This window comes from Diorhabda sublineata, chromosome X (assembly GCF_026230105.1).
Source record: "Diorhabda sublineata isolate icDioSubl1.1 chromosome X, icDioSubl1.1, whole genome shotgun sequence".
Classification (NCBI taxonomy): Eukaryota; Metazoa; Arthropoda; class Insecta; order Coleoptera; family Chrysomelidae; genus Diorhabda; species Diorhabda sublineata.
The window spans coordinates 9,576,447-9,589,712 of NC_079485.1; the positions used below are offsets into that span (position 1 = coordinate 9,576,447).

Here is a 13,266-nt window from a genome sequence, read left to right on the forward strand (position 1 = left end):
CCATATAGAAATATTAGATATATGGCTGGAAACTTCTGGGGACCCTATCAGCCATATAGGTAATAATTACATATATAGTCTTAGCAAGGTTTTTAACTTTGAATTGTATTAGAAATGCTAACATTGTTTCTCGTATACCAAGCAAGTGTGTTGTGTTTCCACTCTGTTTGCGAATTGCATAGAAATGTACCCTTATTCTCTGAAAATATGGGATAATTCAAGTCTATGCATAGCGCACTTGTCATTTGTCTGAATTCTTATGTCAAATTGAAAATTTTCTGTCAGGTTATGTATAACAAATTGAAAAATAGGATGATAATGTATTCTTAACAATTTTAGAGCTTTAACGTTAACATTACAGGAATATTCTATAGTTCAGTATGCGGAATAGTGGCGAAAAAACATATAAAATATTACCCAGTTAGTTTATCCCTATAAATTACCAGTAGTGTATAATCAATATTTATATTCTAGATAAATCAAAATACAACAATAGGCCATTCACAGCAAAACCAATCCATATCCGAAGAATCGAACAAGCGTTAGACTTAAACATGTTCTTTCAAAATGTTAATGATCAATTACAAATAAGTAGTGATTCTGATGACTCTGATGAAGATGGAGGAAGTATGAGTGACATTAATATAGAGAATATTCTAAGAGGTATATTAACACTATCTTTTATGTAATAGTTGAAACATATATTTTTAGATACCGAACCAAATTCTAAAGAATATTACAATTTGAAAAGTGTTTCATCTAGAAGAAAATGGCTTGCTGATATTTTACTTGAAAACAATGACAGTACCCCTGATGATGTCCAATATAAATATGTAATGGGGATGCACTCTTACCAGAAATTTTTGAGAAAAACTAAAGATGTATGTCCTAAAAGCTTATATTAAAGTAAATTCAAATTAAGTTGATATTTTTCAATGACACAGCAAAGATTTTAAGTAACAGTGGAATATATGTCATCATCAGTTTAATTGATCATGCCTCATTTTTTAGAACTGTGATAACTATAGATACTATGGGGCTGGGTTAATAAGTGCAGTAGATCAATACCCGGAAATAGAAAAGAATCTTCCTGTTTCTATGAAAAAACACAAAATAAAAACCGATGAAACTTCTAAGTCACCTTTATACCATCCTGAAATTTTAGATGAAATATCTGTAAGTAGCTTTTTCATGGCCAGCTATGTATAATTCCACATCTGCTACAAATAACATTCTCAATAATGTTCAATGTTGTATATACTTCTAAATAAAAAATAAAATATAAGAGTTATTAAAAGCTACAAGACCTCAATTCTTGACAAAGTAAAGTTTTAGTTCATTACTAAAGTATCATTATTGAATAAAGTCTTTCATTAGAAATGTTGATTTTAGCTCAACTGCTGATAAGTGTATTGGTAATATCTTCAATCTTTTGCACATGTATATTTAATGGTATATGAATAGCTACAATTGTAAATATTGGTATTTTAGGATGAGCCGTGTTTAGATTTGAATCTTCAGAATGGCATGGAATTTCAAGCAATGGAAGAAATTGAAGATAAATATATACCGACTGATTATGGACTTAATATTGCCAGTCAGTCAGTACCTGTAGTGCCAATGAACATGAATATGCCAAAGAAAAAAGCAAAGAAGTTTAGAGATGAAGAGTCTCGAAGGAAATGGGAAGATATGATGACTATTAAAAGAAAAAAGCTTTTTACCAATATTGTTAAAAAAGAAATTGGGAAGCAACACAGATCAAAAATTAACAAACATAAAGAAATGTTGCTGCAATGTAAACGAGTTGCTTCGCATTGTGTAAAATATGCACGACAGAAAGCAGTATGTATTTAAATTCACAAAATTAAAATTCTTACCCACACCTAATTTGGGTTTATATCAATTTTAATTTGTTAATTCGTCTATAACTGAAATTCTAGTGAAATTTGGGTTTATATATATCCATTTAACTGTAAAGATAATGTATGTTAATTTACAATTATTTTGAAATTTCTTACTCTACTTTTTAAATTAGTCCATTGGGATAGGATCTTAAAATTAATTTCCATAGCATAATATTTTTTGGAACAAATGAAATCATGTATACCAGTGGCGCCCAATCTTTTTTTGTCTGCGGGCCAGATTCAACATGACATGAATGATGCAATGTATATTCAATGGTGGTGATCCATTTGATTGCAGCACTTTTTGCATTAATCTGGCTACTAACCCAATATGCTGACTAACCATAGATGGTGCACCATGTACATAAAAAATGTATGATTTTTTTATTTGAAATATCAATGTGATTCATTGCTTTGGACAATTTATAAAAAATATATGGCCCATGGGCATTAAGTTGAGCACCTCTGGTGTATAATACTAACATTAAACATTGGTTAGAATGAGAGTATCTGGACATGATTTTGACAGATTTGAGCTTTTTAAATAGAACTAAACCATTTATTAAGTTTCTGTCAGAGTAATTTGTATTATATTCAATTTGATTTATATTCTATTTTTCAGCTTCAAAGTGCAAGAATAGTAAAAGAACAACAATGGAGAATGAAAAGATTAGCGAGAGAAAACATAGCATATTGGAAGCGCTCAAGGAGATTTGATAGAGAGGTTAAAAAAAGATTAGAAAAAGAAGCTGAGGAACAAAGAAAGATTGATCATGAACTAGTTGAAGCTAAACGCCAACAAAGAAAACTTAATTTTCTCATTACACAAACTGAATTGTATGCTCATTTTATGTCTAAAAAATTAGGTCAAGTATCTCCAGAAGAACAATTGAGAATATTAAGTCAATTAGATGAAGAAAGTACAACAAAATTAAGTTGTGATAACTATGATAGGTGTGTAGTTTTTTGTCTTGAATGCAAAGCTGAGCATTTCTTTACAACATGAAACTGAAAAGTATATCTTATTCCATTAGTATTCTGTTGGTTAAAAGGAGATGAGATTATATAGAAACATGTAGAGATAGGTATAATTGAAATCCCATCTCTACACATATGTAGAAGTTTGAACTATGACGGGTAGCTGAGTTTTCCCAAAAACATATGGATAATCTCGTATATCACCATATCACAGAAAAAACCTCATGACCACTACTGATCCCCCTATCTGGTGGTGACTGATTTCAAACCTTCTATGTGCTTTTTGAACAAGAACATTAAGACAATAGACCATTCAAGAATTTAGGAGTAAAACAGGTTAAATTAATTATACAGTGACATGTCTGTTAACTGTATGGACATAAGACAGAAGAGTATCAGCCCCCTGTTTTTACCCAGCAACATCTGATCTCCTATGTTTTTTAAGTTAATCCTAATATATCATGTTAGTTCTCAAAAATTCCCATTTATATATTAGGAGATAAGGGTAGTTATGTCAAAAAGTCTGATGACAACTATTGTGGCCACAGTTTCATATTTTAAAAATTAGTCTGTTTCTATTTTCTTCACCATACTGTTATGTTTTTAGTGAAGGAATGAAAGAATTGGCCAAGAAGAATGCAATGGATGCTTTCCAAAGTGAAAAAGCAAGAACAAGACACTTTGATGATCAAGCAAATTCATGTCTAAGTGAATTTGACAATATTGAAGGGGAGCATCCACAGCCTGAAATGTTTAGAGGGAAATTAAAAGGTTATCAATTAAGAGGAATGAATTGGCTGGCAAATTTATATTCTCAAGGTATTAGTGGGATCTTGGCGGATGAGATGGGCTTGGGAAAAACTGTACAAAGTATTGCTTTTTTGTGCCATATAGCTGAGAAATATTGTAAGTATGCAGCAATTATACAATTCACTTGTGAAAACTGCTACACTTTAATTACCTGCTGAAACCTTTAATAAAATCAACAAACATTTGAACAAAATGTTTAGAAATAATTTGTCTAAACTCATCAATGTCTACATTACTTGTTATTTGGTTTTAGCTGTCTGGGGTCCTTTCTTGATTATATCGCCTGCTTCAACTCTTCACAATTGGCAGCAAGAATTAGCCAAATTTGTGCCCGATTTTAAAGTAGTTCCTTATTGGGGTAACCCAAATGAAAGAAAAATCCTAAGACAGTTTTGGGATCAAAAAGATATGTATACTAAAGATGCAAGCTTCCATATTGTAGTAACTTCATACCAAATTGTAATAACTGATATCAAATACTTTAATAGAATTAAATGGCAGTATATGATATTAGATGAAGCTCAAGCTATTAAAAGTACAAGCTCTATGAGATGGAAAACTCTTTTAGGTTTTAGTTGTAGAAATAGGCTTTTGTTGAGTGGAACACCGATACAAAATAGTATGGCAGAATTGTGGGCTTTACTACACTTTATTATGCCTACACTATTTGATTCGCATGAAGAATTTAATGAGTGGTTTTCAAAGGACATTGAAAGCCACGCAGAAAATAAAACAGGAATAGATGAAAGTGAGCAGTATTTTCATTTATACTTTCCAATATTTCTATTTACACAAATTGTAGTTGAAATAATATTTCATGAAACAATAAATTTTTAATTCTTTTTTATTTATATTATTACTAAATGAATGAAACTATATTTAACATTTTGTCTTGTAATTTAATAAGTTTCAAAAAGGATATTCAAAATAAATAATTATTTATATATAAAAAACTAGCCATAAAGCATACTGCCTAGTTTTTATGAAGTAAGTATCTTGAAACAAATTACCTTGATTTAAAATATTTTGTGCATTACAAGATTATATCCAGTGTTAAATGCGAATAAAAAATGTAATATTCAATTTAAACATTAGTAGCAACCCACTCAGGTTTCACACTGGTAGCAGTACATATTATACCTACATGTTTTTTATTAATAGGACCTATCATTAGTGTAAAATATTATAAACCATCTAAATAGCTTTCTAATTACTGCATTGTATGTGACCATTTTTTGAAGATGGTTCTAGTAAGTTAACCTTAAAAAATAAATATATGCCGTCCCCGACTTTTTTGTCCATTTATAAAAGATAAATATCCCATCATGAGTTAGTTTAATTTAGGATATATTCATTTACTATATAGCTGTACAAGTGTGATTGAAGTAATGGAGTTTCTAGTTTTTAAAAAAACAATAATAATAGTGACAAAATTAATCAAAACTATTAATTAGATTAGTAGTTTCAAAAAATTGATTTTTTTCAGAACATTTGTCAAGATTACATATGATACTAAAACCATTTATGTTACGAAGAATAAAGAAAGATGTGGAAAATGAGCTCTCTGATAAAATTGAAGTGATGGTATACTGTCCACTTACAACAAGACAAAATTTATTATATTTGGCATTAAAACAAAAAATTAAAATTGAAGATTTGTTGCACTATACAGTTGGGGGTGGGGATTCCCACACAGTGGATAAAAATTTTACATCTAATTTAATGAATCTTGTAATGCAATTTAGAAAAGTAAGTAGTTTTTAATATTGTTACAAAATCGACATTAAGGAAGCTTTTTCAAATGAGCAAAACTGTTTTTTTGAATTAGTGGTCGGCACGGTATGGGCTTGCTATATTGTGAAATCCATGAGAAACTGGGATATTTCAGGTGACCTTTTGATGTTAACTTCTAAGTTAAATTCTGGAGTAGCTGCAACCATGTGAATTGAGGACAAGACTTACAACTACAAAATTTGAAAATAATGTAGCTTAGACACAGGCAAAGCATTTGCAATTTAACAAATTCTAAAAGTATGTACAGTTTTCTGCAACAAATTTTTTATTTGTCGTCGCAAATCTATCCATAATTTTTAAATATCAAAATTAGATGATAGAATTTTTATGAGCAAGTTGGAACCTATAGATAGATATAAATCTCAAATCAATTACTCTATTTGAGCAAGATGGAAGAACGGAGCTGTAGAACTATACAACATTATAACTAAAATAGATACTAATCTAGAATTACTCTACATTTATTGTTTTCTGATGAAAAAACCCTCAATGATAACTGGTGTTGACATTAAGACAATAATAACATCTAATCCGGTTAAAGTAAGATTTTTAAAATGTAAACTCTCTCTATAATAATTTTTAATATTATAATACTGTCTATTTGGATCTGTTCAATCCACGTTTCGTTACAATTTTCTTTTTACTGCTTATAACTCATGTAGTTATTCTGGCATTAAAAATAAATTAAAAAACATGATATAGAAATGTCCCTAAATTCGACTGCTAAGGCTTTAGGGGAAATTCCTTGGGTCAAATTATGCCTATCAGGATAGGGAACTTATGTCTGCAAACACATCCTTTCCTACATACAGGGTATTGAAGTTTTAAAAATAAAACGATTTTAAGTCTCTCGTCGATCAGAGTCCGGTAGAAAATGAGGAAGATCTTGTTGGTCGTATAGAAGCAGCAATAGAAGAAATTTCTAATACACGTAATGTTTCCTGAAATGTGCGTTTATCAATGCTGCGAAGAGTCAGGGCTTGTATAAACGAAGGAGATAGACAATTTGAACAGTTGCTTCAATTTATTGCGTTTCACCTATTTTGTGTTTAAGATGTATCAATTAAATATTACATTTATATTCTGCTTGATTTATTTGTAAAATTATCATCTGAATGGTATTAGTTTTAATTAAGCATTTTTGGAAAACCGTTTTAGCCTAGTAGGAGAAAACACTTTTTCAAAGAAAACGTGTAGTTTAACGAGCAAATATTATTTTGTAGGATACCATTAACCTATCGATGTGAGTTGATTCGGAAGAAACTGTTTTTGGGCGGTCACAAAATGTTTTTTTCGAAAATGGTTAATTGTAACGTAGTCAAATGCTATTTATTTATTTAAGGAATGATGGTAGAATACGAAAATGAAATAAAAATAATATTTTATCAATTGGTGGAGTGGAAAAAGTGGAAAAAGGGTTCTTGTCCTCCGCTGCACGCCTCTGGAAAAAAACTAGAAATCATCTATTAATGTTAGAAAAAGTAGTTTATCAACCTAATAATTGTCAAAAATTTTGAATAACAATCGATCACACCATTTGAAATTTATCGACAAAAAAATCATTTTATTTTAACACCCTGTATCTTGAGAAGGATGCGTTTGCAGACATAAGTTCCCTATCCTGATAGGCAGAATTTGACCCAAGGAATTTCCTCTATAGCGTTGGTAGTGTGGCACCTTGTATAAACATTTCCATATAATATTTTTTAATTCATTTATGTATATTATTTCCTTTTTTATAGTTATCATTTATACAATATGTTGAGAATAAAACGAAACAATAATTTATTATTGCGATAGTCACAATTTTGTGTAAAATTAATGTATAGGAGACGAAGAAAAAACACATCTCACAAATTAAGTACAGAAAATGGAGTAATAGTTTCATTACTAGTCACTTACCGTCTGATCTTCACTGGAAACATTAACTAATGAACATAATGTTAATATTTGGTGTAAAGGTTTACTATCCTTCTGTAATCAATGTTTATATTCAATATAGTAAGGCAAGTGTTAGAACCGCAGATTTTTGGAAATAAACAGTAGATATCACGAGACGATCTGAATCTGGCTATCCAACAATACCAGTTATTGTATTTGATAAATTCTGTTTTTTTTTAGGTTTGTAATCACCCTGAACTTTTTGAGAGAAGGGATGCAAAATCACCTATACGAATATCTTCTTTACAGTACAACATTCCTTATCTCTTATACGACTATAATGTTAGAGAGGTTTTAATGTGGAAACTTAACAAATATTTTGTTTTTACGCCTGAATATATATCCAAAGCCATTGGAAACGATTTTTGCAACACAATTTTCAATTTCTGTTTGGGCTTAAAATTATCTTTTATAGATATTTATAAAATTTTTCAAGGAGATGTTTTGGACAGGTAATACAATAATTTTTCAGTAAATATTGAGCAAGATTAATATTAAAAGTAACTTTGAACCTCTTTATTTGAATATATACTGAGTTTTAAAATGTCCACTTCACTTTGCAGGAAATTAGCATTAAGCTCTCAAGATTCTAAATTTTCAAATGGTCGATAGGATAGAACAGAAAGTAGAAATTTTGAACTATTTTATTAAAAAATTTTTATTTGCTTTTCTTGTGCATCTTAGAAAATTTTTACTTATGGCAACTCAAATACTTGTCTTCTGAAATGCACCAATTTTTATAAGAATAAAATGTTCCCACAGTTGTATGGTAAAAACGCTTTTCATATAGTGGAGATTTGTGGAAATGTGATTTAAAATCAGCTGCTTTTTCTTCTTCATTGTGGTTTTTTCCACTGCATAGTATCAACATTATGAAATAAGAAGTGTTTTTTGTTTTATACTGGCTATTTTGTCTACTAGTTATAGATTTCTTTCAACAATTCAAATTTGTATTTCCGACTTTCTAATTGTATTTTACAATTTCCTCTTTTAGGTGGCGAAATCATTTTGAGTTGGAACGATCCGATGAAATTTTGTTTCATAAATATTCATGGAATTCTAAATTTAGTCAGATGCCTATGTTGAGCCTACGACATTGTTTGCGACTTAACAAGTGGCATATACAAAGTAGCATTGTTCTCTACGATTTAATTTTTACAAGACATAATAGGGGAAATAGAGTTTTTTACAGTCATACCAATCATTTGTATCATTCCATGCCTGAAACTGTAGAGCACAAGAATATTCGTTTAAAAACTAAAGTAATATATTCAGAAGATAATTCTATTATTGATGTCGTTAATGAAGATGGACCCGTAAGTAAATAATTTCCTTTTAGACGGATTGGTATTTCTGGCTGTTCGTTCTGGCCGCAAATGAAAATGGTAGCCTGTTTTTACGACGAGAAATATACTGGAAAAACTGATAAGGTACACGTTTGAAAGTTTTTTCATACTACTGTAGAAATCCCTAGAAAACCCCCGCCAGAAGCGACTCAAAGTTCCGGAAAATCTGTACCGAAAAACCGACAATGTATAGGCGTAAAACTTTTTTTATATTTTTTTGGGGGACCTTAACTAAGAACGGTGCAGTAATGCCAGAAATCGGGTTGGTGGGAAAACCCTCGTAAGAAGCGATTGAAAGTTCATACGAAAAAAATGATATGGTACACGCGTGAAAATTTTTTTATACGCTTAGCGATATGGCTTCACTTTTTCACATTTTTCAGCATACACTGTGGTAACTGTAAGTTTCCATTTGAGCCGACGTCAAATTTAAACTTACATATTTTTAGCGTATCACGTTCCTAACGTGTAGTGCTTTACAACATTTTTCTAAAGACACTGTAAATTTTATAATGTAAGTTTCTTGTCTCTCACGTTTTTCATTTCTCAATCATTCAGTAAAAAACACTTCAATTTCTTTGGGGAATTACTATTAAACATGGCGCTAGAAGTATAACAAAACTATGAAATATACATACCTCTACTACGACAGTTAGTTACTGACCGACAGAGCGAAGCAGCATCCGCATCCTTCCAAGGTTATATTATAAGGCCTATCCCGAAAAATGTTACCTGCTCAGATAGGAATTTGTAGGATGAGTCCTATATCACAGGTCATTCATTACCTGGGAAAGAGCAAAAATTCACAAAAAATTTATTAGAGGCACTGGCTATCCTTTTGAATTCAAGAACGGACTTTCTCTATTGAAATTACAACGTTGTCGTTTGAAAAAAAGGAAAAATATGTTTCTGAAAATTGCAGGTAATAATGATAGTTTATTATATAGCATTATTTTAATCGATAACTTATACACTTGCTCCAACAGAAATTAAAAATTAAAAACTGAGAATGCGGCTTGAAATCGGGCGCGCTGTACAAAAATGAAAATACTCAGAATTTTTTCATATTATCAAGGTGATTTTTTTAATTTGGGGTAGCAAAAAGAGATATTTCGAACGGAGTCATGGAAAAAAGCTTTCGAATGTGAAGATTTCGAATACTTTTGATTTGACATCGACATTGTTTAAAGATTTTTCGACCTGCTACATTTCTGGCACTATTTCGCCGCTCTTAGTTGAGGTCCCTAAAAGCGTATAAAAAAATGTTCAAGAGCGTTCCATATTAATTTTTTTAGTATGAATTTTCCGAACCTTCAATCGCTTCTGGCGAGGATTTTTTGAACAGACCGATTTCTGGCAGTACTGCACCGTTCTTAGTTAAGGTACCCAAAAAATATGAAAAAAGTTCTACGTGTGTACCTTGTCGGTTGGGGGCTGGGGTTTTCCAACCAGATACATTTCTGTCACTGAGGCACCGGGCTAAGTTGAGGCTCCTACAGTAGTATAAAAAAACTTTTATGCGTGTACCTTATCAATTTTTCCGGTATATTTCTCTATGATTATATTGTTACGAAGAGAAAAACTAATCATCGATCTGACACGGCTTCTTCACGGGTAGTTGATCATATTATTTCTACATGTTTTATTTGTTAATATTATATATAACTCAGTATAAGAAATGTGTTTGAATTTATTTTCACATGTTAATTTTGTGACACTTTTAAAGTATAAAGTATAAATAGACACAGTACTGATATCATTAGTTTGTTGAATCAAATCTTCATTTTCCATATCAGTTTTGCTTTTTTTTCATTGCACCTACTCTCAATACCTTCAGCAATAATTAATAGGGCGTCTAACGATAACAAATGACTGTGATATACTCCAGAAGTAGATGACATAGAACTTTTTGCTAAAATTTTCATTTGCGACCAGAAAGATTAGACAGAAATACCGTTTGGTGATGAACTAACTTTTATCTAGCGGTTAACGAATTCAAACGTCGTGTACCAAATCTTGGACTATTTGCTGTTTCTAGATAATGAGTTGATGAAATGATTTTTGTCATTGCATTCTTAACTTTTCAATTTATCTTCTAACTCTATTGTAATAAAAAATATATAAAGACAATCCAAAACTATGTGCATTAATTTTTAAAACTTTTTCAAAACGAAAACTATCTGTAAAAAACTGTTGCTTACAGAATTTATATTAGTAGTAGTAATAAAATGTGCTCATTAACGATAGAATGAGAGATGTTTTGATATTCTGGCAATTTACAGCTTTCACTATTTGTAATGTAATTATTTATATTATATGTTCTTTCAGAAACCAATACAAAGTTCCTCTACAGATTTTCCTTATATAAAAAGAGAAACACAAATTTTTGAATGTACAAAGACTGAAATTCCCGCCTTTTTGTTCTACAATATGCCCAGAGTAAGTATCGATATTATTTTTCAGTAAACAATTATTCTCATCAGATGCCATTAACAATAAACTACAAATTCTGTGTATAATCGATTTCACAAACATATTTCCTCAAAGAAGACTTGAGAGAGATTGAATTCCGTTTAGGTAGACTAATTCTGCTTAACCGATCTTTGCAAACTTGGGTCTTTTCACAATTATTTTCCACCATTGTATAGTTAGCTGTAATTGAGTAGAGCTATAAGTCTTATAAACGCAGAATACAATTTTACGTTTGAAATAAGATCCTACTCGTTCCTATGTATGTGAACCATTTCTAAAAATTCTTCTGTTCTTGATTTCGTTTCGTTTTTATAATTGAATGCCTTTTTGATATTCGTTAAGGTATACCAATTGAGCTGAGACTATATGTATAGTGGAAACTACTCGTCATATTTGGAAAATTATATAGGAATTATGGTAAGAGCAGTCTTCAGTCAAAGCATGTTCAGTTGTCTACAGGTATACTGGAAGTTGATACCAACTTTTCTGGTTATTTTAATTCGAAGTCAGCTTCTGAGCACCTAATATAATGTTTTTGAAAAATTTCCAAAGAAAATTTCACGTTTTATTAAAATTCTGTAGTTTCGCTCTTTGTTTCAAATTTTTGTGTGTGAAATATCTGTCAAAATTAAAAAAAAAATAGGAAATAATAAAAATATGAACCCTTTAGCTATATGATGCCTGAAATCCCGTGATTTTGGAATTCATCTTTGATTCTGAGCATGCTATAAAAATTAGGTGTTCCATTTAAAAATGTGAGGATTCCTAAACAGTTGAAAATAGTATAACTGTTTCACTGAAACTGTGCTCCTTATACCATTAGCATGAGTCTGCTTCTATGAATACAGATATATATATATATATATATATATATATATATATATATATATATATATATATATATATATATATATATATATATATATATATATATATATATATATATATATATATATATAAACGTCAATTTTTATCTATTGAATTATATTTAAAAAACTAATTTTGAAATATTTTTATTATTAATCATGTTTTATTTTAGGTAGCCTCGGCATCCATTAGTCTATATTGTTATTCTCGTAGAGCAGCGTGGGATTATAAGCGTCATGTAGCAGATTATAGTTTTAATTCCTTAAATTATTATTGGTCTAGAGCAACAAATAATAAATTTAACTATAAATCAGCTGAAAGTTTATATCCGCAACCATTTAGTTGTGTAGATATTATTAGGCCAACCAATGGCTGGTCAAATATAGTTATTCCAGATAAAGAGAGTTTAGTGACTGATTCTGGAAAATTATCAGTACTTGATGGGCTACTGCGAAGACTTAAAGAAGAAGGACATAGGGTTTTAATTTATTCTCAAATGACCAAAATGATCGATCTCTTAGAAGTAAGTACACATTTCAACTGGAACTTACTATGAGTTATTACGATAGTTTAACTACAAAACAGGTTAATTTGAATCGTTCTATTTAAAATTGCAATTAAATCCTTTATTAAAACATTCATATAACAAAAACACATTTAAAAATAAGTAAGTTCTTAATTTAAGCTATTTGTTTGTATTATAAAGTGCTTACAAAAACTTTCCTGCTAATCACAGCCTATCTAATATCTGAAGTTTACGTTTGGTATGGGTATTTCTGGACACCCTGTATAGTTTGAACAATATATTTTGTTTATTTCGTATATTTAATTCTATTGTCTAAAAAAACTCGTGAACTGCAACTATTTTGTAATTTGAAGAAGCTTTGTGATTTCCAACTCATTTTGTTGTAGTCAGAAACATTAAAGTTCTCTTCATACATAAAACTGATATATATTTTGAAAAGTTCCTTAAATATTTTGCTGCATATATTCGCCCAAAACTTCTTTAAATTGTCATACCACTATACATATCTTGTTTTTGGAACTTTAAGGTAATATACTTGTGTACAGCACAAAGTAATTTTTTAAAGAGATCTGTGTAGATTATATTTTCTAGAAATATAGAACCATATTGTAAAAAAGATTATTAA

At 30.1% G+C, this 13,266-nt stretch overlaps 1 protein-coding gene across 1 annotated transcript in view; it reads left to right on the forward strand.

Annotated features, from left to right (window-relative positions):
• The first annotated feature begins 251 nt into the window (after window positions 1-251).
• The window catches only part of LOC130450922 (chromatin-remodeling ATPase INO80), a 44,183-nt gene continuing 31,168 nt past the window's right edge, over window positions 252-13,266 (forward strand). The window contains exons 1-13 of the mRNA XM_056789641.1: window positions 252-420; window positions 475-663; window positions 712-881; window positions 1,012-1,176; window positions 1,492-1,845; window positions 2,530-2,861; window positions 3,493-3,791; window positions 3,949-4,443; window positions 5,182-5,444; window positions 7,611-7,882; window positions 8,425-8,746; window positions 11,105-11,215; window positions 12,288-12,638. Coding sequence (XP_056645619.1) covers window positions 381-420; window positions 475-663; window positions 712-881; window positions 1,012-1,176; window positions 1,492-1,845; window positions 2,530-2,861; window positions 3,493-3,791; window positions 3,949-4,443; window positions 5,182-5,444; window positions 7,611-7,882; window positions 8,425-8,746; window positions 11,105-11,215; window positions 12,288-12,638 — 3,363 coding nt within the window. The 5' untranslated portion in view covers window positions 252-380. The remainder of the gene's footprint in view (window positions 421-474; window positions 664-711; window positions 882-1,011; window positions 1,177-1,491; window positions 1,846-2,529; window positions 2,862-3,492; window positions 3,792-3,948; window positions 4,444-5,181; window positions 5,445-7,610; window positions 7,883-8,424; window positions 8,747-11,104; window positions 11,216-12,287; window positions 12,639-13,266) is intronic.